Source organism: Cherax quadricarinatus, chromosome 75 (assembly GCF_038502225.1).
Source record: "Cherax quadricarinatus isolate ZL_2023a chromosome 75, ASM3850222v1, whole genome shotgun sequence".
NCBI lineage: Eukaryota > Metazoa > Arthropoda > Malacostraca > Decapoda > Parastacidae > Cherax > Cherax quadricarinatus.
Window position 1 is genome coordinate 2,838,721 of NC_091366.1, and position 24,137 is coordinate 2,862,857.

At 48.6% G+C, this 24,137-nt stretch overlaps 1 protein-coding gene across 3 annotated transcripts in view; it reads right to left on the bottom strand.

The window, feature by feature from the left end:
- Nucleotides 1-24,137, bottom strand: part of LOC128691817 (tripartite motif-containing protein 3) — a 440,921-nt gene that overhangs the window by 223,725 nt on the left and 193,059 nt on the right. For 2 of the 3 annotated variants that reach the window (XM_070100921.1, XM_070100919.1), the window contains exon 1: nt 14,622-15,677. The exons of the other annotated variant lie outside the window; for it this stretch is intronic. In XM_070100921.1, the coding sequence (XP_069957022.1) occupies nt 14,622-14,648 (27 nt within the window). In that variant the 5' untranslated portion in view covers nt 14,649-15,677. Of the gene's footprint in view, nt 1-14,621; nt 15,678-24,137 lie in introns of those variants that run through there. 3 annotated transcript variants of the gene reach the window in all.

Below are 24,137 nucleotides of genomic sequence, written 5' to 3' on the forward strand. Positions count from 1 at the left end.
ATATATATATATATATATATATATATATATATATATATATATATATATATAAGAATGAAGAATTAAGACACGTGCAACCTCTGGGAATCTTTATTGAAGACGTTTCGCCCTCCAGTGGCTTGAAGGCTGAGGGACTGATAACCTCACGTTTTGTATGGAGTTGTCGATGAATGGTTCAGGGAACCGACACGTTGATAAATTAGACACATGTGCAACTCTTGGGTATCTTTATTGAGGAAACGTTTCGCCACACAATGACTTCATCAGTCCATACAAAGGAGAATCGTGAAGAACAGGAGGAGAATGAGGTAATCAGTCCCTGAATTTATATTGAGAAAAGCCACTGGTTGGCTTTTCTCAAAGATACCCAGATGCTGCACATGTCTAATTATTTATCTTGTTTCGCCTACACAGTAGACTTCTTCAGTCAAAAACCAAGGGAGCAGTAGTAATGAAATAATGATGTAATCAGTCTATCAACCTTGGAGAAAAAGTGTTTGTGGTGGTCAGTCCCTCAGCCTGGAGAAGAGTGTGAGGTGGTCAGTCCCTCAGCCTGGAGAAGAGTGTGAGGTGGTCAGTCCCTCAGCCTGGAGAAGAGTGAGAGGTGGTCAGTCCCTCAGCCTGGAGAAGAGTGTGAGGTGGTCAGTCCCTCAGCCTGGAGAAGAGTGAGAGGTGGTCAGTCCCTCAGCCTGGAGAAGAGTGTGAGGTGGTCAGTCCCTCAACCTGGAGAAGAGTGTGAGGTGGTCAGTCCCTCAGCCTGGAGAAGAGTGAGAGGTGGTCAGTCCCTCAGCCTGGAGAAGAGTGTGAGGTGGTCAGTCCCTCAGCCTGGAGAAGAGTGAGAGGTGGTCAGTCCCTCAGCCTGGAGAAGAGTGTGAGGTGGTCAGTCCCTCAGCCTGGAGAAGAGTGAGAGGTGGTCAGTCCCTCAGCCTGGAGAAGAGTGTGAGGTGGTCAGTCCCTCAGCCTGGAGAAGAGTGAGAGGTGGTCAGTCCCTCAGCCTGGAGAAGAGTGAGAGGTGGTCAGTCCCTCAGCCTGGAGAAGAGTGAGAGGTGGTCAGTCCCTCAGCCTGGAGAAGAGTGTGAGGTGGTCAGTCCCTCAGCCTGGAGAAGAGTGAGAGGTGGTCAGTCCCTCAGCCTGGAGAAGAGTGTGAGGTGGTCAGTCCCTCAGCCTGGAGAAGAGTGTGAGGTGGTCAGTCCCTCAGCCTGGAGAAGAGTGTGAGGTGGTCAGTCCCTCAGCCTGGAGAAGAGTGAGAGGTGGTCAGTCCCTCAGCCTGGAGAAGAGTGTGAGGTGGTCAGTCCCTCAGCCTGGAGAAGAGTGTGAGGTGGTCAGTCCCTCAGCCTGGAGAAGAGTGTGAGGTGGTCAGTCCCTCAGCCTGGAGAAGAGTGTGAGGTGGTCAGTCCCTCAGCCTGGAGAAGAGTGAGAGGTGGTCAGTCCCTCAGCCTGGAGAAGAGTGTGAGGTGGTCAGTCCCTCAGCCTGGAGAAGAGTATGAGGTGGTTAGGCCCTCAGCCTGGAGAAGAGTGTAAGGTGGTCAGTCCCTCAGCCTGGAGAAGAATGTGAGGTGGTCAGTCCCTCAGCCTGGAGAAGAGTGTGAGGTGGTTAGGCCCTCAGCCTGGAGAAGAGTGAGAGGTGGTCAGTCCCTCAGCCTGGAGAAGAGTGTGAGGTGGTCAGTCCCTCAGCCTGGAGAAGAGTGTGAGGTGGTTAGGCCCTCAGCCTGGAGAAGAGTGTGAGGTGGTCAGTCCCTCAGCCTGGAGAAGAATGTGAGGTGGTCAGTCCCTCAGCCTGGAGAAGAGTGTGAGGTGGTTAGGCCCTCAGCCTGGAGAAGAGTGTGAGGTGGTCAGTCCCTCAGCCTGGAGAAGAGTGAGAGGTGGTCAGTCCCTCAGCCTGGAGAAGAGTGTGAGGTGGTCAGTCCCTCAGCCTGGAGAAGAGTGTGAGGTGGTCAGTCCCTCAGCCTGGAGAAGAGTGAGAGGTGGTCAGTCCCTCAGCCTGGAGAAGAGTGAGAGGTGGTCAGTCCCTCAGCCTGGAGAAGAGTGAGAGGTGGTCAGTCCCTCAGCCTGGAGAAGAGTGTGAGGTGGTCAGTCCCTCAGCCTGGAGAAGAGTGAGAGGTGGTCAGTCCCTCAGCCTGGAGAAGAGTGAGAGGTGGTCAGTCCCTCAGCCTGGAGAAGAGTGAGAGGTGGTCAGTCCCTCAGCCTGGAGAAGAGTTCAGCTCCATGGCCAGAAATACAAGTACATGTACAAGGTATACAAGTACATGTACAAGGTATACAAGTACATGTACAAGGTATACAAGTACATGTACAAGGTATACAAGTACATGTACAAGGTATACAAGTACATGTACAAGGTATACCAGTACATGTACAAGGTATACAAGTACATGTACAAGGTATACAAGTACATGTACAAGGTATACAAGTACATGTACAAGGTATACAAGTACATGTACAAGGTATACCAGTACATGTACAAGGTATACAAGTACATGTACAAGGTATACCAGTACATGTACAAGGTATACAAGTACATGTACAAGGTATACAAGTACATGTACAAGGTATACAGACCATAGCTGACATCAGTGACATACTACTATATAGAAAGTCACTTGTTATGCTGAGCATTTCCCACAAATTATGTCAGTTTTGTCCCAGGATGCGACCCACACCAGTCCACTAACACCCTGGATGCGACCCACACCAGTCCACTAACACCCAGGATGTGACCCACACCAGCCCACTAACACCCAGGATGCGACCCACACCAGTCCACTAACACCCAGGATGCGACCCACACCAGTCCACTAACACCCAGGATGTGACCCACACCAGTCCACTAACACCCAGGATGCGACCCACACCAGTCCACTAACACCCAGGATGCGACCCACACCAGTCCACTAACACCCAGGATGCGACCCACACCAGTCCACTAACACCCAGGATGCGACCCACACCAGTCCACTAACACCCAGGATGCGACCCACACCAGTCCACTAACACCCAGGATGTGACCCACACCAGTCCACTAACACCCAGGATGCGACCCACATCAGTCCACTAACACCCAGGTACCTATTTTACTAATGAGTGAACATGGGCAACCGGTGTAAGGAAACATGCCCAATGTTCCCACCCTTTCCGGGAATCGAACCCGGATACTGAGCGTGTGAAGCGAGAACTTCTCCTACCAGGCTACGAGCCACCTTAGTGTAGCTGTGAGACCAGTACTGTTATCTACAAGAGAACGTGTGTTATCGAGAACAATTAATCTTGGACGTGTCTTATCAACTTCACTCTGTCGCGAGAGATTAATTATCCAAGAAACAATCACATATACATCTCATCCACAGTCCTATGATACCTTGATAAATGAAACACCTGTGTAACACCTGGGTAGCTTTATTCTGGAAACGTGTCGCCAGCCAGTGGCTTCTACAGTCGATCACCAACTCCAGGAAAAGGGACTAATCACCTCAATCTCCTCCTCTCATCTTCCACCTTTCTCTGCACTGGACTGAAGAAACCACTGACTGGCTTCTACAGTCGATCATCAACTCCAGGAAAAGGGACTAATCACCTCAAACTCCTCCTCTCATCTTCCACCTTTCTCTGCACTGGACTGAAGAAGCCACTGACTGGCGAAACGTTTCCAGAATAAAGCATCCCAAATGCAGCACAAGTGTGAGTGCAATTTTATGTATCGTCTATATAAGTCATCTGATAACAAAAGCACATTAATTATATGTTGGGTTAAGGACCTGCCTTGTATGAGCCAGTAGGTCTGCTGCAGTGTTCCTCCTTTTCTTGTACTCACCTATTTGTGGTTGCAGGGGTCGAGACTCGGCTCCTGGCCCCGCCTCTTCACTGACCGCTACGAGGTCCTCTCTCTCCCTGCTCCATGAGCTTTATCATACCTCGTCTTAAATCTATGCATGTTTCCAGCATCCACTACATTACTTTCCAGACCATTCCACTTCCTGACAACTCTGTGACTGAAGAAATACTTCCTAACATCCCTGTGATTCATCTGAGTCATGTGTACAACTAGCGAGGTATATTTATTGCGGCAACGTTTCGTTCTCCAGGAGCTCTGTCGAGCTTGACAAAGCTGATGGAGAGCGAAACGTTGCCAAAAATAAAAATGATTAAGAGAAGTGTACAAATTAGGTATCTTTATTGTTGAAACGTTTCGCCTACACAGCAGACTTCTTCAAATATACGTTGCAACGTCTTGGAGATCTTTCACCTCGCCTTCGACAGTATTTAAGACTCCATTCTCATGATTCATATTGTTCCAGACCATGGAGCTGGACTCTTCTCCAGACTGAGGGATTGACCACCTTGTTCCAGACCATGGAGCTGGACTCTTCTCCAGGCTGAGGGACTGACCACCTTGTTCCAGACCATGGAGCTGGACTCTTCTCCAGGCTGAGGGACTGACCACCTTGTTCCAGACCATGGAGCTGGACTAAACCATACCCCCGGCCGGGATTGAACCCGCGGTCATAGAGTCTCAAAACTCCAGCCCGTCGCGCTAGCCACTAGACCAGCTAGCCACAATAAGATTCATCCAACTAGGTATATTTCTACACCATAGGAAAGTTAGCACAGGCACCTCTGTGACCACAAATGCAAGTTTTTACAGACGAATCTCCAGCTAGCGTGGCCGTGACGAACTCTAGCTCAAGTCCCTTCACTGCCGTCAACATGACTTAAGAAATCGTAATGACACGATTGCAAATAAACCATACCCCCGGCCGGGATTGAACCCGCGGTCATAGAGTCTCAAAACTCCAGCCCGTCGCGCTAGCCACTAGACCAGCTAGCCACAATAAGATTCATCCAACTAGGTATATTTCTACACCATAGGAAAGTTAGCACAGGCACCTCTGTGACCACAAATGCAAGTTTTTACAGACGAATCTCCAGCTAGCGTGGCCGTGACGAACTCTAGCTCAAGTCCCTTCACTGCCGTCAACATGACTTAAGAAATCGTTATTTGCAATCGTGTCATTACGATTTCTTAAGTCATGTTGACGGCAGTGAAGGGACTTGAGCTAGAGTTCGTCACGGCCACGCTAGCTGGAGATTCGTCTGTAAAAACTTGCATTTGTGGTCACAGAGGTGCCTGTGCTAACTTTCCTATGGTGTAGAAATATACCTAGTTGGATGAATCTTATTGTGGCTAGCTGGTCTAGTGGCTAGCGCGACGGGCTGGAGTTTTGAGACTCTATGACCGCGGGTTCAATCCCGGCCGGGGGTATGGTTTATTTGCAATCGTGTCATTACGATTTCTTAAGTCATGTTGACGGCAGTGAAGGGACTTGAGCTAGAGTTCGTCACGGCCACGCTAGCTGGAGATTCGTCTGTAAAAACTTGCATTTGTGGTCACAGAGGTGCCTGTGCTAACTTTCCTATGGTGTAGAAATATACCTAGTTGGATGAATCTTATTGTGGCTAGCTGGTCTAGTGGCTAGCGCGACGGGCTGGAGTTTTGAGACTCTATGACCGCGGGTTCAATCCCGGCCGGGGGTATGGTTTATTTGCAATCGTGTCATTACGATTTCTTAAGTCATGGAGCTGGACTCTTCTCCAGGCTGAGAGACTGACCACCATGTTCCAAACCATGGAGCTGGACTCTTCTCCAGGCTGAGGGACTGACCACCTTGTTCCAGACCATGGAGCTGAACTCTTCTCCAGGCTGAGGGATTGACCACCTTGTTCCAGACCATGGAGCTGAACTCTTCTCCAGGCTGAGGGACTGACCACCTTGTTCCAGACCATGGAGCTGGACTCTCCTCCAGGCTGAGAGACTGACCACCATGTTCCAGACCATGGAGCTGGACTCTTCTCCAGGCTGAGAGACTGACCACCGTGTTCCAGACCATGGAGCTGGACTCTTCTCCAGGCTGAGAGACTGACCACCGTGTTCCAGACCATGGAGCTGGACTCTTCTCCAGGCTGAGGGACTGACCACCGTGTTCCAGACCATGGAGCTGGACTCTTCTCCAGGCTGAGGGACTGACCACCTTGTTCCAGACCATGGAGCTGGACTCTTCTCCAGACTGAGGGACTGACCACCTTGTTCCAGACCATGGAGCTGGACTCTTCTCCAGGCTGAGAGACTGACCACCGTGTTCCAGACCATGGAGCTGGACTCTTCTCCAGGCTGAGAGACTGACCACCGTGTTCCAGACCATGGAGCTGGACTCTTCTCCAGGCTGAGGGACTGACCACCTTGTTCCAGACCATGGAGCTGAACTCTTCTCCAGGCTGAGGGACTGACCACCTTGTTCCAGACCATGGAGCTGGACTTCTCCAGGCTGAGAGACTGACCACCTTGTTCCAGACCATGGAGACAGGCACTGACCACCGTGTTCCAGACCATGAGCTGGACTCTTCTCCAGGCTTGACCACCTCCAGACCATGGAGCTGACTCTTCTCCAGGCTGAGGGACTGACCACCTTGTTCCAGACCATGGAGCTGAACTTCTCCAGGCTGAGGGACTCCACCTTGTTCCAGACCATGAGGGACTTCTCCATGAGAGACTGACCACCTTGTTCCAGACCATGGAGCTGAACTCTTCTCAGGCAGGCTCCAGACCATGGAGCTGAACTCTTCTCCAGGCTGAGGGATTGACCACCTTGTTCCAGACCATGGAGATGAACTCTTCTCCAGGCTGAGGGACTGACCACCTCAAATATTATTTCTCCAAGGTTGATGTACTGATTAATCATCTTCGATTCACTACACCTGCTGCCTCAATATCTGACTGAAACCTACTATGTAGACGAAACGTTTCCATACACAAATAACCCGCACATAAAAGAGAGAAGCTTACAACGACGTTTCGGTCCTACTTGGACCATTAACAAAGTCACACTAACCAGAAGTGGAGCAGGACGGCTATATATAGACAGTTCCAGTCACGCTATTGTGCCTTTTTTAGTTATTTACGAAACGTTCCAACAATAAGGACACCCAGCTGCTGCACATGTATCTTAAATCATCAAAATGCACAAAACGCTTCCATAGTTATCACGATCCTAACGAAAAACAAATCAGCGATTATTTTTTTAATTATTTCATGCCTTAAACAAATTAGTTTACCCATCTCGGGGGAATAGGGGAGTATATTTCGTGTACAACTCTGGCTCTCTTCAGAACACTCTGCAAGTCACATTAGACGATTTATGGACCCTGGGAGCAACAGTAGTAGATAGCAAGGCGGTGATACAAAGATATATAAGTAAATCAAGTGTGATTTGTGTGGGTAGTGATCGTACATGGATGGGCCGGGCTGGTGGGTGGTCGTACATGGAAGGGCCGGGCAGGTGGGTGGTCGTACATGGATGGGCTGGGCTGGTGGGTGGTCGTACATGGATGGGCTGGGCTGGTGGGTGATCGTACATGGATGGGCTGGGCTGGTGGGTGGTCGTACATGGATGGGCTGGGCTGGTGGGTGGTCGTACATGGAAGGGCCGGGCAGGTGGGTGGTCGTACATGGATGGGCTGGGCTGGTGGGTGGTCGTACATGGATGGGCTGGGCTGGTGGGTGGTCGTACATGGAAGGGCCGGGCAGGTGGGTGGTCGTACATGGATGGGCTGGGCTGGTGGGTGGTCGTACATGGAAGGGCCGGGCTGGTGGGTGGTCGTACATGGAAGGGCCGGGCTGGTGGGTGGTCGTACATGGATGGGCTGGGCTGGTGGGTGGTCGTACATGGATGGGCTGGGCTGGTGGGTGGTCGTACATGGATGGGCTGGGCTGGTGGGTGGTCGTACATGGATGGGCTGGGCTGGTGGGTGGTCGTACATGGATGGGCCGGGCAGGTGGGTGGTCGTACATGGATGGGCTGGGCTGGTGGGTGGTCGTACATGGATGGGCCGGGCAGGTGGGTGGTCGTACATGGATGGGCTGGGCTGGTGGGTGGTCGTACATGGATGGGCTGGGCTGGTGGGTGATCGTACATGGAAGGGCCGGGCTGGTGGGTGGTCGTACATGGAAGGGCCGGGCTGGTGGGTGGTCGTACATGGATGGGCCGGGCTGGTGGGTGGTCGTACATGGATGGGCTGGGCTGGTGGGTGATCGTACATGGATGGGCCGGGCTGGTGGGTGGTCGTACATGGATGGGCCGGGCTGGTGGGTGGTCGTACATGGAAGGGCCGGGCAGGTGGGTGGTCGTACATGGATGGGCCGGGCTGGTGGGTGGTCGTACATGGAAGGGCCGGGCTGGTGGGTGGTCGTACATGGAAGGGCCGGGCAGGTTGGTCGTACATGGAAGGGCCGGGCTGGTGGGTGGTCGTACATGGATGGGCTGGGCTGGTGGGTGATCGTACATGGATTGGCTGGGCTGGTGGGTGGTCGTACATGGATGGGCTGGGCTGGTGGGTGGTCGTACATGGATGGGCTGGGCTGGTGGGTGGTCGTACATGGATGGGCCGGGCTGGTGGGTGGTCGTACATGGATGGGCTGGGCTGGTGGGTGGTCGTACATGGATTGGCTGGGATGGTGGGTGGTCGTACATGGATGGGCTGGGCTGGTGGGTGGTCGTACATGGATGGGCTGGGCTGGTGGGTGGTCGTACATGGATGGGCTGGGCTGGTGGGTGGTCGTACATGGATGGGCTGGGCTGGTGGGTGGTCGTACATGGATGGGCTGGGCTGGTGGGTGATCGTACATGGATGGGCTGGGCTGGTGGGTGGTCGTACATGGATGGGCTGGGCTGGTGGGTGATCGTACATGGATGGGCTGGGCTGGTGGGTGGTCGTACATGGATGGGCTGGGCTGGTGGGTGATCGTACATGGATGGGCTGGGCTGGTGGGTGGTCGTACATGGATGGGCTGGGCTGGTGGGTGGTCGTACATGGATGGGCTGGGCTGGTGGGTGGTCGTACATGGATGGGCTGGGCTGGTGGGTGGTCGTACATGGATGGGCTGGGCTGGTGGGTGGTCGTACATGGATGGGCTGGGCTGGTGGGTGATCGTACATGGATGGGCTGGGCTGGTGGGTGGTCGTACATGGATGGGCTGGGCTGGTGGGTGGTCGTACATGGATGGGCTGGGCTGGTGGGTGGTCGTACATGGATGGGCTGGGCTGGTGGGTGGTCGTACATGGATGGGCTGGGCTGGTGGGTGGTCGTACATGGATGGGCTGGTGGGTGGTCGTACATGGATGGGCTGGGCTGGTGGGTGGTCGTACATGGATGGGCTGGGCTGGTGGGTGGTCGTACATGGATGGGCTGGGCTGGTGGGTGGTCGTACATGGAAGGGCCGGGCTGGTGGGTGGTCGTACATGGATGGGCTGGTGGGTGGTCGTACATGGATGGGCTGGGCTGGTGGGTGGTCGTACATGGATGGGCTGGGCTGGTGGGTGATCGTACATGGATGGGCTGGGCTGGTGGGTGGTCGTACATGGATGGGCTGGGCTGGTGGGTGGTCGTACATGGATGGGCTGGGCTGGTGGGTGATCGTACATGGATGGGCTGGGCTGGTGGGTGGTCGTACATGGATGGGCTGGGCTGGTGGGTGATCGTACATGGATGGGCTGGGCTGGTGGGTGGTCGTACATGGATGGGCTGGGCTGGTGGGTGGTCGTACATGGATGGGCTGGGCTGGTGGGTGGTCGTACATGGATGGGCTGGGCTGGTGGGTGGTCGTACATGGAAGGGCCGGGCTGGTGGGTGATCGTACATGGATGAACTAGGCGGGTGGTCGGGGTGGAGGCTGGCTTGTTCAGGAATGGGAAGGGTCAGTAATTACCTATTTTTAACTACCTATTTAAAAAAGTTTGAGGGGGGGGGGAAGGTAAACTACCAGTGACTAATACGCTAACAGTACGTTAAAGCAACTGTATCGAAACCACGGTACACATGGAGTTAGAACTCGGAACAAGTTCTAACTCCACCCATACTGTGGTTTGTTGGTAATTAGTGTTATTACGAGTGCGTGAGTCAAATGTATGGAGTCCATTAGTTTCTTTTCTGCTTAACATCCCTTCAAGGTAAAGGGGGGGCGTTGAGGCTGGTGTTGAAGACCCACCTGGAAACTGCGCCGTCGAGGGTGAGGGACTGATCACCTGGAAACTGCACCTTCGAGGGTGAGGGACTGATCACCTGAAAACTGCGCCGTCGAGAGTGAGGGACTGACCACCTGAAAACTGCGCCTTCGAGGGTGAGGGACTGACCACCTGGAAACTGCACCTTCGAGGGTGAGGGACTGACCACCTGGAAACTGCACCTTCGAGGGTGAGGGACTGACCACCTGGAAACTGCGCCGTCGAGGGTGAGGGACTGATCACCTGAAAACTACGCCGTCGAAGGTGAGGGACTGATCACCTGAAAACTGCACCTTCGAGGGTGAGGGACTGATCACCTGAAAACTGCACCTTCGAGGGTGAGGGACTGACCACCTGAAAACTGCGCCGTCGAGGGTGAGGGACTGATCACCTGAAAACTGCACCTTCAAGGGTGAGGGACTGATCACCTGAAAACTGCACCTTCGAGGGTGAGGGACTGATCACTTGAAAACTGCACCTTCGAGAGTGAGGGACTGACCACCTGAAAACTGCGCCTTCGAGGGTGAGGGACTGACCACCTGAAAACTGCGCCGTCGAGGGTGAGGGACTGACCACCTGAAAACTGCACCTTCGAGAGTGAGGGACTGACCACCTGAAAACTGCACCTTCGAGAGTGAGGGACTGACCACCTGAAAACTACGCCGTCGAAGGTGAGGGACTGACCACCTAAAAACTGCGCCTTTGAGAGTGAGGGACTGATTATATCGTCTTTACATCTCTACTACTACAATGTGGCAGATGTTGCAGGTGTATGGTGTAGGAGGTAGGTTACTGAAAGCAGTGAAGAGTTTTTACGAGGATAGTGAGGCTCAAGTTAGAGTATGTAGGAAAGAGGGAAATTATTTCCCAGTAAAAGTAGGCCTTAGACAAGGATGTGTGATGTCACCGTGGTTGTTTAATATATTTATAGATGGGGTTGTAAGAGAAGTAAATGCGAGGGTCTTGGCAAGAGGTGTGGAGTCAAAAGATAAAGAATCACACATAAAGTGGGAGTTGTCACAGTTGCTCTTTGCTGATGACACTGTGCTCTTGGGAGATTCTGAAGAGAAGTTGCAGAGATTGGTGGATGAATTTGGTAGGGTGTGCAAAAGAAGAAAATTGAAAGTGAATACAGGAAAGAGTAAGGTTATGAGGATAACAAAAATATTAGGTGATGAAAGATTGGATATCAGATTGGAGGGAGAGAGTATGGAGGAGGTGAATGTATTCAGATATTTGGGAGTGGACGTGTCAGCAGATGGGTCTATGAAAGATGAGGTGAATCATAGAATTGATGAGGGGAAAAGGGTGAGTGGTGCACTTAGGAGTCTGTGGAGACAAAGAACTTTGTCCTTGGAGGCAAAGAGGGGAATGTATGAGAGTATAGTTTTACCAACGCTCTTATATGGGTGTGAAGCATGGGTGATGAATGTTGCAGCGAGGAGAAGGGTGGAGGCAGTGGAGATGTCATGTCTGAGGGCAATGTGTGGTGTGAATATAATGCAGAGAATTCGTAGTTTGGAAGTTAGGAGGAGGTGCGGGATTACCAAAACTGTTGTCCAGAGGGCTGAGGAAGGGTTGTTGAGGTGGTTCGGACATGTAGAGAGAATGGAGCGAAACAGAATGACTTCAAGAGTGTATCAGTCTGTAGTGGAAGGAAGGCGGGGTAGGGGTCGGCCTAGGAAAGGTTGGAGGGAGGGGGTAAAGGAGGTTTTGTGTGCGAGGGGCTTGGACTTCCAGCAGGCATGCGTGAGCGTGTTTGATAGGAGTGAATGGAGACAAATGGTTTTTAATACTTGACGTGCTGTTGGAGTGTGAGCAAAGTAACATTTATGAAGGGATTCAGGGAAACCGGCAGGCCGGACTTGAGTCCTGGAGATGGGAAGTACAGTGTCTGCACTCTGAAGGAGGGGTGTTAATGTTGCAGTTTAAAAACTGTAGTGTAAAGCACCCTTCTGGCAAGACAGTGATGGAGTGAATGATGGTGAAAGTTTTTCTTTTTCGGGCCACCCTGCCTTGGTGGGAATCGGCCAGTGTGATAATAAATAAATAATCTCTACTACTGCTACCTCCTCTGCATACGACTGAAGAAGCCTACTGTGCAGGCGAAACGTTTCTAAATAAAGATACCTAACTGTTGGAGATGTGTCTTACTTATTAACCTGTCGGTATTGTATACCATTATCATGTTCACACCATCCCACACCCTCTTCCTGTGCTGGAAAAAGACATAAAAACAATTGAATTCTGTTTTTTTATGTAGCAGCACACTACTGATGAATCCAACTTTGTATAATTAAAAAATGAATCCCCTGTGGTACCCCGTCTCACCCGAGTCGCCTAATACGGGTAACAATTGTAAAATTCAACACCATCTCTCTAATTCTCATTACCAGTCAACACACACACTTCCGCCTCCGCCAAACCCACCTCCAACACCTCTGTGTGAATCCCCAACCTTCACTCGACGCGCCCACTTCAGTTACAGTAATTACACAAAAATGTGTCATCGCCAACGGGGCTCGACCTAAGATAAGGCAGATCCACACCTGGGCCAGTATTTGCTGCAGATAGTTGTGGCTGCAGGGAAATATGCCTATAGTCGACACTAAATAATTCCGAACGCTTTATATAGTAACGCAAGGACAGGGCTGTCGAAGGAGGGTTTGGTATTCCATTAATACAAGTCGACACTCGATAATTTCTAACGCTTTGGATGGTAACGCAAGGACAGGGCTGTCGAAGGAGAGTCTGGTGTTCCATTAATACAAGTCGACACTCGATAATTTCTAACGCTTTGGATGGTAACGCAAGGACAGGGCTGTCGAAGGAGAGTCTGGTGTTCCATTAATACAAGTCGACACTCGATAATTTCTAACGCTTTGGATGGTAACGCAAGGACAGGGCTGTCGAAGGAGAGTCTGGTGTTCCATTAATACAAGTCGACACTCGATAATTTCTAACGCTTTGGATGGTAACGCAAGGACAGGGCTGTCGAAGGAGAGTCTGGTGTTCCATTAATACAAGTCGACACTCGATAATTTCTAACGCTTTGGATGGTAACGCAAGGACAGGGCTGTCGAAGGAGAGTCTGGTGTTCCATTAATACAAGTCGACACTCGATAATTTCTAACGCTTTGGATGGTAACGCAAGGACAGGGCTGTCGAAGGAGAGTCTGGTGTTCCATTAATACAAGTCGACACTCGATAATTTCTAACGCTTTGGATGGTAACGCAAGGACAGGGCTGTCGAAGGAGAGTCTGGTGTTCCATTAATACAAGTCGACACTCGATAATTTCTAACGCTTTGGATGGTAACGCAAGGACAGGGCTGTCGAAGGAGAGTCTGGTGTTCCATTAATACAAGTCGACACTCGATAATTTCTAACGCTTTGGATGGTAACGCAAGGACAGGGCTGTCGAAGGTGTTCCAGTTACAGCTTACCTCACAACCACTAGCAGTGGTTGTGAGGTAAGCTGTCAGACACCATCAAGCTAGAGAAGTACTATCCTGTCATATGAGCAACACTGGAGATTATATTACTCAGCTCTCGTATTCATATTAGAAAATGCGCTGGAAAATATACAAAAAACTACTTAAATTGATCTCGTGTATCAGAAACCTTTCCTACAAATACACGTTGAATGCACTGAAATTTCACTCTGGAAAGACGTAGAATTAGAGGGAATATGACTGAAGTGTACAAATGCAAAATATAGCTTACTGAATGTACTTGAGAGTAATCTCTAAATTACAAATTAAAATTTCCACGTCTCGTTGCTATCACAATATTTGAGACAACTTAGCAAACACGTTTTTACAAGTAAAATATCTTAGGTCGTTAACCTGGTCTAGTTCTCGTTTCCGGTGGTATGGGACCTCTCGTACTGACCTTAATGAAAACACAGTAGCAGACCAGTGCTGTTATTATCATGGGGGAGCACTAAACTTGTAGGGATTATACAGTTCCTGGGGATGATGGAAGGTATTCAGGTTTAATTCAGGGAGCTGGAGCACAGATACAATTCCCTAGATCAAGAGCTCCTCACCAACATCAAGGAACCTTCCTTGAGGGGACATGAACCTCCCTTGAGGGGACAGGAACCTTCCTTGAGGGGACAGAACCTCCCTTGAGGGGACAGGAACCTCCCTTGAGGGGACAGGAACCTTCCTTGAGGGGACAGGAACCTCCCTTGAGGGGACAGGAACCTCCCTTGAGGGGACAGGATCCTCCCTTGAGGGGACAGGAACCTCCCTTGAGGGGACAGGAACCTCCCTTGAGGGGACAGGAACCTCCCTTGAGGGGACAGGAACCTCCCTTGAGGGGACAGGAACCTTCCTTGAGGAGACAGGAACCTCCCTTAAGGGGACAGGAACCTCCCTTGAGGGGACAGGAACCTCCGTTAAGGGGTCTTAGTATTAAGCCTACAGGAATTAGACATATGCAACACCTGACTATCTTCATTTGAAGATGTTTCACATATGCAGATGTTTGCGTGTGTTTAATTCCTCGTCCAGTCAGTATTGTGTAACGTTATGGTAGAAGTGATTTCTAGTCCTGACGCACTCACCTGATCAAAGTAAGCAGCAAGCATCATGGTGTTATGGGTGACGCAAAACTCCAGTAGTCTGATGCACGTGGTTTACGGATGACGCAAGCCTCGTGCAGGCTGACACACCGTGGTTCTGGATGACGCAAGCCTCGTGCAGGCTGACACACCGTGGTTCTGGATGACGCAAGCCTCGTACAGGCTGACACACCGTGGTTCTGGATGACGCAAGCCTCGTGCAGGCTGACACACCGTGGTTCTGGATGACGCAAGCCTCGTGCAGGCTGACACACCGTGGTTCTGGATGACGCAAGCCTTTTGCAGGCTGACACACCGTGGTTCTGGATGACGCAAGCCTCGTGCAGGCTGACACACCGTGGTTCTAGATGACGCAAACTTTGTGTAGGCTGGTACACGTGGCTTATAGATAACGCAAGGCTCGTCTAGGCTACGCAAAGCCGGTAGCACACATCACCGGCTTACAACGGTGCCATCAACACTATCCATGCCAAGGTAGAGTGCCGCTAGTCCTAGTCTTAGCAGCCTGACCATTATGTCAGAGCCACGGGTTTAAGGGAAGCCTAGGGGGTATGTCCTAGCTACCCTTAGTTCCTCCCCCTGGGGGTCTTGAGGGAGGGTATCTAGGCTCTACTGGAGCCTACAGAAGACCGGAAAAGCCCAGCCAGTGTTGGGGGAGTTCCAGTCTGTGTAGGAGTTCTTGCTAGTGTTGGGGCTCCGACCAGTGTTGGAGTTCCAGCTAGTGGTGGGGCTACAGTGTTGAGTCTCAGCCAGTGTTGGGATTCCAGCCAGTACTGAAGCCCCAGTCAGTGGAGTTCCAGCCAGTGTTGGGGTTCCAGCCAGTGTTGGGGTTCCAGCCAGTGTTGGGGTTCCAGCCAGTGTTGGGGTTCCAGCCAGTGTTGGGGTTCCAGCCAGTGTTGAAGTCCCAGTCAGTGCTGGAGTTCCAGCCAATGTTGAAGCCCCAGCCAGTGTTGGAGAGGGTAGCAGTGTGGCCTACTGAGACGAGCGCCAGCAACACACGTCTCCCACTGCCTCCTGCCAGTTGCCAACTGAAGCATCAAGACAGTGTGAGTGTGTGTTCCCCTGAACATGTGCTCCTCCCCTCCCTCTCCCATTACCCCTTCCCCTTCCCCTACCCTCCCTCTCACACGTAAACAAACCCCCATGCAGGTGCCTCGCTCAGGTGAACGCCGACGCACCTGAGCTAAATTTATGTGTGTTTACCCCCCTGTTTTTTTTATTTTGAAAAATATGTGGAAAAACAATAGCCTACCCAAGGCTCTATTAAATGGGTATTTTTCCCGTAGCTGAGTTGGTAGCGCATTCAGTTCACACACTGAGGTCCGTGGCTCGATCCCCGGTACGAGTGCAATCATAATGACGTATTTCCCTAAGACACCTTCTGTCCATGTTCACCTAGCAGTAATTACGTTACTTGGATGGTAGTCACCCTACACCTGCTGTCCCTGTTCAGCTAACAGTAAGTAGGTACCTGAGTGTTAGCTAACTGCTGTGGTTAACATCGTAGTAGTGGTGAATTAACGTTAGTGGTGGTGACGGTGCTGGTGGCCGGTGGTGGTAGCAGTGGGAGAACATTGGTGGTGGTAGTGGCGGTGGTAGTGACGGTGGTATTGACATTGGTAGTAGTAGTGACGGTGGCGTAACATTAGTAGTGATGGTGGTAACATTAGTGGTAGCTTGATGGTGGTAGTGACAGTGGTAACGGTAGTAACGTTGGTAATTAGTGATGACGGTGGTAACATTGGTAGTGGTAGCATTAGTAGTAGTGGTAACGATGGTAGCATTAGTGATGAGTAACATTGGTAGTGATGGTATTAACATTAGTGGTGACAGTGAGTAACGTTAGTGGTAGTAGTAGTAACAATTGGTAGTGACGGTGGTGGTAGTATTATTGAGTGGTAACATTAGTGGTGAGTAAGTGACATTAGTAGTAATGGTAACCAGTGATAACGATGAAAGTGGTAGTAGTAACATTGGTATTAGTGGTAACGGTGGTAACATTAGTAATAACGGTAGTAAGTAGTAGTAACGAGTAGTGGCATTAGCGGTGGCAGTAACGATGGTGAAGTAGTAACAGTAGTAGTGAAGTGACAGTGGTGGTAGTGGTAAAGCAGTGGTAACATTGGTGAGTAACATTGGTAGTAGTGGCAACAATTGGTAACGGTGGTAGTGGTAACGGTGGTGGCAGGGTGGTGGAGTAGCAGTGGTAACGTTGGTGGTAGTAAAGTGGTAACGTTGGTAGTGGTAACAGTGGTAACGTTAGTGGTAACCCGGTGGTAACGTTAGAGTAGTAACAGTGAAGTAACATTAGTAGTGGTAGTAGCAGTGGTAACGGTAGTAGTAGTACTGATGGTAACGCATTGGTAGTAGAGTAACTTGGTAGTAACGATGGTGGTAAGTAAAGTAACAGTAGTAACCATTAGTAGTAATTAGTAAACAGTGGTAGTAGTAGTGACAGTGAAGTGGTAGTGGTAACATTAATTATTGGTAATGGTAACGGTAGTGGCATTGGTGGTGGTAGTAACAGTGGTAGTAGTAGTAACAGTGAAGTAACGTTGGTAGTAGTGGTAACGGTGGTGGTAGTAGTGAACGGTGGTAGTAGTGAGTGAAAGCATTGGTAGTGAGTAGTAACAGTGGTAACATTAGTATTAGTGTAACAGTGGTAACATTAGTGGTAACATTGGTAGTGAAGTAGTGGCAGTGGTAACATTGGTAGTAGTAATTGGTAACATTGGTAGTAACAGTGGTGGTATTAATGTTAGTAGTAACGTTAGTGAGTAGTATTAACAGTGGTAACAGTGGTGGTGGTGGTGGCGGTGGTGGTGGTGGTGGCGGTGGTGGCGTTGGTGGTGGTGGTGGTGGCGTTGGTGGTGACGGTGGTGGTGACAGTGGTGGCAGTGTGGCATTGGTGGTGGTGACGGTGGTAACGTTGGTGGTGGTGGCGTTGGTGGTGGTGGTGGCGGTGGTGGCAGTGGCGGTGTGATGGCATTGGTGGTGGTAGTGACGGTGGTGGTGGTAACGGTGGTGGTGGTGGTGACGGTAGTGGCGGTGGTGGTAGTGGTGAAGTGACGTTGGTGGTAACGGTGGTGGTGGTATTGGTGGTAGCGTTGGTGGTAGTGGTAGTGCATTGGTAGTGGCGGTGGTGGTGGTATTGGTGGTGACGTTGGTGGTAGTGGTAACATTAGTGGTGGAAGTGGCGGTGGTGACGGTGGTAACGTTGGCGTGGCAGTAACGTTGCGTGTGGTAGTGAACGGTGGTAGTAGTGGCAGTGGTAGTGGTGTTGGTAACGGTAGTGGCATTGAGTAGTAACGGTGGTAATTAGTAGCAACAGTGGTAACGGTGGTGAAGTAGTAACGGTGGTAGCGGGTAGTAGAAGTAACAGTAGTAACATTAGTAGTAGTAAAAGTAGTAACATTAGTAGTAGTAACAGTAGTAACATTAGTAGTAACAGTAGTAACATTAGAAGTAGTAACAGTAGTAACATTAGTAGTAGTAGTAACAGTAGTAACAGTAGTAGTAGTAACAGTAGTAACATTAGTAGTAGAAGTAACAGTAGTAACATTAGTAGTAGTAGTAACAGTAGTAACATTAGTAGTAGTAGTAACAGTAGTAACATTAGTAGTAGTAGTAACAGTAGTAACATTAGTAGTAGTAGTAACAGTAGTAACATTAGTAGTAGTAGTAACAGTAGTAACATTAGTAGTAGTAGTAACATTAGTAGTAACAGTGGTAGTGGTAGTGACGGTGGCATTGGTGGTGAGTGGTAACCAGTGGTAACGATGGTGTGAGTGGTAACGGTGGTAACGTTGGTGGTGGTGGTAGCATTGGTAACCAGTGGTAACGTTGGTGGTGGCGGTGGTGGTGGTAGTGACAATTGGTAGCGTTGGTAGTGGTAGTAACGGTGGTAGCATTGAGTATTGGTAGTGACATTGGTGGTAGTGGTGACGGTAGTGACATTAGTGTGGTAGTAACATTGGTAGTGAGTGATGGCAGTGGTAACATTGGTAGTGAAGTAGTAACGGTGAAGTGGCTTGTTAGTGACTGAGTAGTAGGCATTGGTAGTAGCATTGGTGGTGGTGATGAGCGGTGGTGGCATTGGTAGTGGTAACGGTGGTAACGTTAGTGGTGTCAACGGTGGTGACATTGGTGGTAGTAACGGTGATGACATTGGTGGTGAGTGGTGACATTGGTAGTGGTAGTAACGGTGAAAGTGACATTGGTGAGTAGTAGTGACGTTGGTAACGGTGGTGGTGGTGGTAGCAGTGGTAACGTTGGTAGTAGTAACAGTGGTAACATTGGTGGTGGTAACAGTGGTAACGTTGGTAGTAACAGTAGTAACATTAGTAGTAGTAGTAACATTAGTAGTAGTAACAGTAGTAACATTAGTAGTAGTAGTAACAGTAGTAACATTAGTAGTAGTAGTAACAGTAGTAACATTAGTAGTAGTAACATTAGTAGTAGTAACAGTAGTAACATTAGTAGTAGTAACAGTAGTAACATTAGTAGTAATAGTAATAGTAACATTAGTAGTAGTAACAGCAGTAACAGTAGTAGTAGTAACAGTAGTAACAGTAGTAATAGTAACAGTAGTAACATTAGTAGTAGTAACAGTAGTAACATTAGTAGTAGTAACAGTAGTAACATTAGTAGTAGTAGTAACATTAGTAGTAGTAGTAACAGTAGTAGTAGTAACAGTAGTAACATTAGTAGTAGTAGTAACAGTAGTAACATTAGTAGTAGTAACATTAGTAGTAGTAGTAACAGTAGTGACGTGGTGAGTATTAGTGAAGCAGTGAAGTGGCATTGGTGGTAGTGGTAACGGTAGTAGTGGTAACATTGAAGTGGTAGTAACCAGTGGTAACATTGGTAGTGGTAGTGAGCAGTATTGTTCAGTGGCAGTAGTAACGTGTGTGCTTGGTAACGGAGTAGTAAACGATGGTATTAGTAGTAACCAGTAGTAACATTAAGTGAGTAGTGGTAACAGTGGTAACATTGGTAGTGGCGCGTTAGTAGTAGTAGTAACAGTAGTAACATTAGTAGTAGTAGTAACATTAGTAGTAGTAGTAACAGTAGTAACATTAGTAGTAGTAGTAACAGTAGTAACATTAGTAGTAGTAGTAACAGTAGTAACATTAGTAGTAGTAACAGTAGTAACATTAGTGATGAGTGGTAAGCAATTAGTAACTTGTTAGTAGTATTAATGCTGGTAAGAGTGGTAACGGTGACAGCATTGAAGGTGGTGACAGTAACCAGTGGTAGTAACAGTGGTAACATCAGTGATGGTAGTGACAGTGGTAACGCATTGGTAGTGGTAACAGTAGTAGCGGTGAAGTAGTAGTAGTAACATCAGTAGTAGTAGTAACAGTAGTAACATTAGTAGTAGTAACAGTAGTAACATTAGTAGTAGTAGTAACATTAGTAGTAATAACAGTAGTAACATTAGTAGTAATAACAGTAGTAACATTAGTAATTGTAGTAACAGTAGTAACAGCAGTAGTAGTAACATTAGTAGTAGTAGTAACAGTGTGGCGTTAGTGAGTATTAACGGTATTGGTGGTAGTAACATTGGTGGTAGTGACAGTGGTAACGGTGGTAGTGGTGGCAGTGTGGCGGTGAAGTGAGTGAGTAGTGGCAGTGGTAACAGTGATGAGTGGTGGCAGTGGTAACGGTGGTATTGACAGTAGTGGTAGTAGTAACGGTGGTAGCATTGGTAGTGAGTAAGATTAATTGGTGGCGGTAGCAATTGCTAACATTAGTGGTAGTGAGTAGTAACGGTGGTAGTAGTAACGGTGGTAATGGTAGTGGCGTTGGTAGTGGCGAAGTAACGGTAGTGACATTGGTAGTGGTAACATTGGTAGCAGTAACATTGGTAGTAGGTAGCATTATAACCAGTGGTAACATTAGTAGTGGTATTAACGTTGGTGAGTGAGTGAGTAGCAGTGAAGTGACAATTGGTAGCGATTGGTGGTAATTATTAACGTTAGTGGTGGTGATGACGGTGAAGTGATAGTAGTATTGATGGTAACACATTGGTGAGTAGTGGTAACGATTGGTAGTAGTGGTAACGGTAGTAACGTTAGTAGTGGCAGTGACAGTGGTAACGGTGGTAGTAGTAACAGTGATGACAGTAGTAACATTGGTAGTAGTAACGGTAGTAACGGTAGTAACATTAGTGGTAGTAACAGTGGTAACAGTATTGCTTGATGACAGTGGTAACGTTAGTGATAGTGGTAACCCGGTGGTAACCCAGTGGTAACATTAGTAGTGAGTGGTAACATTAGTAACAGTAGTAAGCATTAGTAGTAGTAGTAACATTGGTGGTAATGGTAACCCAGTGGTAACATTAGTAGTGAAGTACAGTAACAAGTTAACGATGGTAGTGGTATTAACATTAGCGGTGGTAGTGGCATTGGTAACATTGGTAGGTGGTAATTGAGTGATGAGTAACAGTGAACATTAGTAGTAGTAACGAGTATTGGCATTGGTAACATTAGTGGTAGTGGTAACAGTGGTAACATTAGTGGCGCAGTGAGCAGTAGTAACGTTGGTAGCAGTGGTAACGGTGATGGCAGTAGTATTAATTGGTAACGATGGTGGCATTAACGGTGGTAACGTTAGTGAGTAGTAGTAACGGTAGTGGCATTAGTGGCATTGGTATTAACATTAGGAGCAGTGGTAAAGTAATGAACGATGGTGGTGGTAGCATTAGTAGTGAGTAGCATTAGTAGTGAGCAGTAACGGTGGTGGCATTGGTGGTAGTGGTAAACAGTGGTAACATTGGTAGTGGTAACATTAGTAGTAGTAGTAACATTGAGTAGTAGTAGTAACAGTGGTAACGATGGTAGTAGTAGTAACAGTGGTAACATTAGTAGTGAAGTAGTAACGTTAGTAACATTGGTAGTGGTAACGAGTAGTAACGATGTAGTAGTAGTAACATTAGTAACGAGTAGTAACATTATTGGTGGTAGTGACAGTGGTAACGTTGGTGGTAGTGGTAAACAGTGATGACAGTGGTAACATTTGGTGGTGGTGTGACGTTGGTGGTATTGGTGGCGTTGGTGGTGGTAAGTGGCGTTGGTGGTGGTGGCGATTGGTGGTGGTAGTGACATTAGTGGTGGTATTGACAGTGGTAACGGTGGTGGTGAGGAAGTAACGTTGGTGGTGGTAGTGACAGTGATGACATTGGTGATGGTAGTGACGGTGGTAACATTGAGTGGTGATAACATTAGTAGTAGTAGTAACGGTGGTAGTAATGGTAACGGTGGTAACATTGGTAGTGGTAGTGGCATTGGCAGTAGTGGTAACGGTGGTAACGTGGTAACATTAGTGGTGGTAGTAACAGTGGTAACATTAGTAACATTAGTAGTAGTAACATTGTGACGGTGGTGACAGTGTTAACCCGGTGGTGGTGGTGGCGTGGTGGTGGTGGCATTGGTGGTGGTGGTAACCCGGTGGTGGCGTTGGTGGTGGTGGTGAACGGTGGTGGCGTTGGTGGTGGTGAGCGATTGGTAGTGGTGGTGGCATTGATGATGGTAATTGACGGTGAAGTGGCATTGGTAGTGGTAGTGACGGTGGTGACGTTGGTATTGGTGGTAACAGTGGTAACGTTAGTGGTAGTAAACAGTGGTAACATTGAGTGAGTGAGTGGTAACATTGGTAACGGTGGTAACATTGGTAGTGGTGGTAACAGTGGTAACATTAGTAGTAGTGACAGTGGTAACGGTGAAGTAACATTGAGTAGTGGTGAGTAACATTAGTAGTGGTGGTGGCATTGGTGGTGGTGATGGCATTGGTGGTGGTAGTGGCGTTGGTGGTGGTGGTGACAGTGGTGGCATTAGTGGTGGTAACGTTGGTGGTAGTGGTAACGGTGGTAACGTTAGTGATGGTAGTGGCATTGGTGGTAGTGGTAACCCGGTGGTAGCATTGGTAGTGAAGTAACATTAGTAGTGGTAGTAACGAGTGAAGTAACATTAGTAGTAGTAGTAACAGTGGTAGCATTGGTATTGAAGTAGTAACAGTATTAACAGTGAAGTAACATTGGTAGTAGTAGTAACATTGGTAGTAGTAGTAACATTAGTGGTAGTAGTAACAGTGGCTGACATTAATGTGAAAGTAACATTAGTGGTGGTAGTAACGGTGGTAACGTTAGTAGTGGTGGTAACCGGTGATAACATTAGTAGTGGTAGTAACGGTAGTAACGGTGGTAACGTTGGTGGTAGTGGTGGCATTGGTGAGTAGTGTTGGTGGTGGTGGTAAGCATTAGTGGTGAAAGTAACGGTGGTGGTAGTAACATTGGTAGTGAGTAACAGTGAAGTAACATTAGTATTGGTATTAACGGTAGTAACTATTAGTGATAGTGGTAACAGTGGTAACATTGGTAGTAGTGGTAACAATTAGTAACATTAGTAGTAGTGAAGTAACATTGATGATAGTAACATTAGTAGTAGTAACAGTAGTAACATTAGCAGTAGTAGTAACAGTAGTAACATTAGTAGTAGTAGTAACAGTAGTAACATTAGTGGCTAGTAACGAAAGTAGTAACATTAGTGGTAATTAGTGACATTAGTGGTAGTGGCATTAGTGCCAGTAACGGTAGTAAGCAATTAGTAGTGGTAACGGTAGTAACATTAATTGATGAGTAGTAACCCAGTAGTAGCATTGATGGTAGTGACAGTGTGACGTTAGTGGTAGTGACATTGGTGATAGTAGTGACAGTGGTAACGTGGTAGTAGTGGTAACATTGGTGGTAGTAGTAGTAACGTTAGTAGTAGTAACGGTAGTGGCATTGGTATTAGTAGTAACGGTGTAGTAACGTTGGTGAGTAGTAGTAACAGTAGTAACGAGTAGTAACGTTGGTGGTGGTGGTAACGGTGGTGGCGTTGGTGATGGTGGTGACGAGTGGTGGCATTGGTGGTAGTGACGGTGGTGACGTTGGTGGTGGTGGTAACGTTGGTGGTGGTGGTGGCATTGGTGGTAGTGGTGACAGTGGTGAGCATTGGTGGTATTAGTGACGTTGGTGGTGAGTGGTAACATTAGTAGTGGTAGTAACGTTGAGTAGTGGTAGTGTAGTGGTAGCATTAGTGGTAGAGTGACAGTGGTAATGAAGTGAAGTAACATTAGTGGTGAGTGGTAACAGTGGTAACATTGGTAGTAGTAACGGTAGCATTAGTAGTGGTAACATTAGTGAGTGGTAGTGGCATTGGTGGTGAGTGGTAAGCAGTGGTAGCGTTGGTGATGGTAGTAACCAGTGGTAACGTTAGTAGTGAAGTGGTAACAGTGGTAACGTTGGTAGTGGCAGTGGTAACAGTGAAGTAACATTGGTGGTAGTGGTAACAGTGGTAACATTAGTGGTGGTAACGGTGGTGACAGTGGTATTGGTAACCAGTGGTAACATTAGTGGTAGTGGTAACGTTAGTAGTAGTAACAGTGGTAACGGTGGCAGTGGTAACGGTGGTAACACATTGGTAGTGGTAGTAACATTAGTGAGTAGTGGTAACA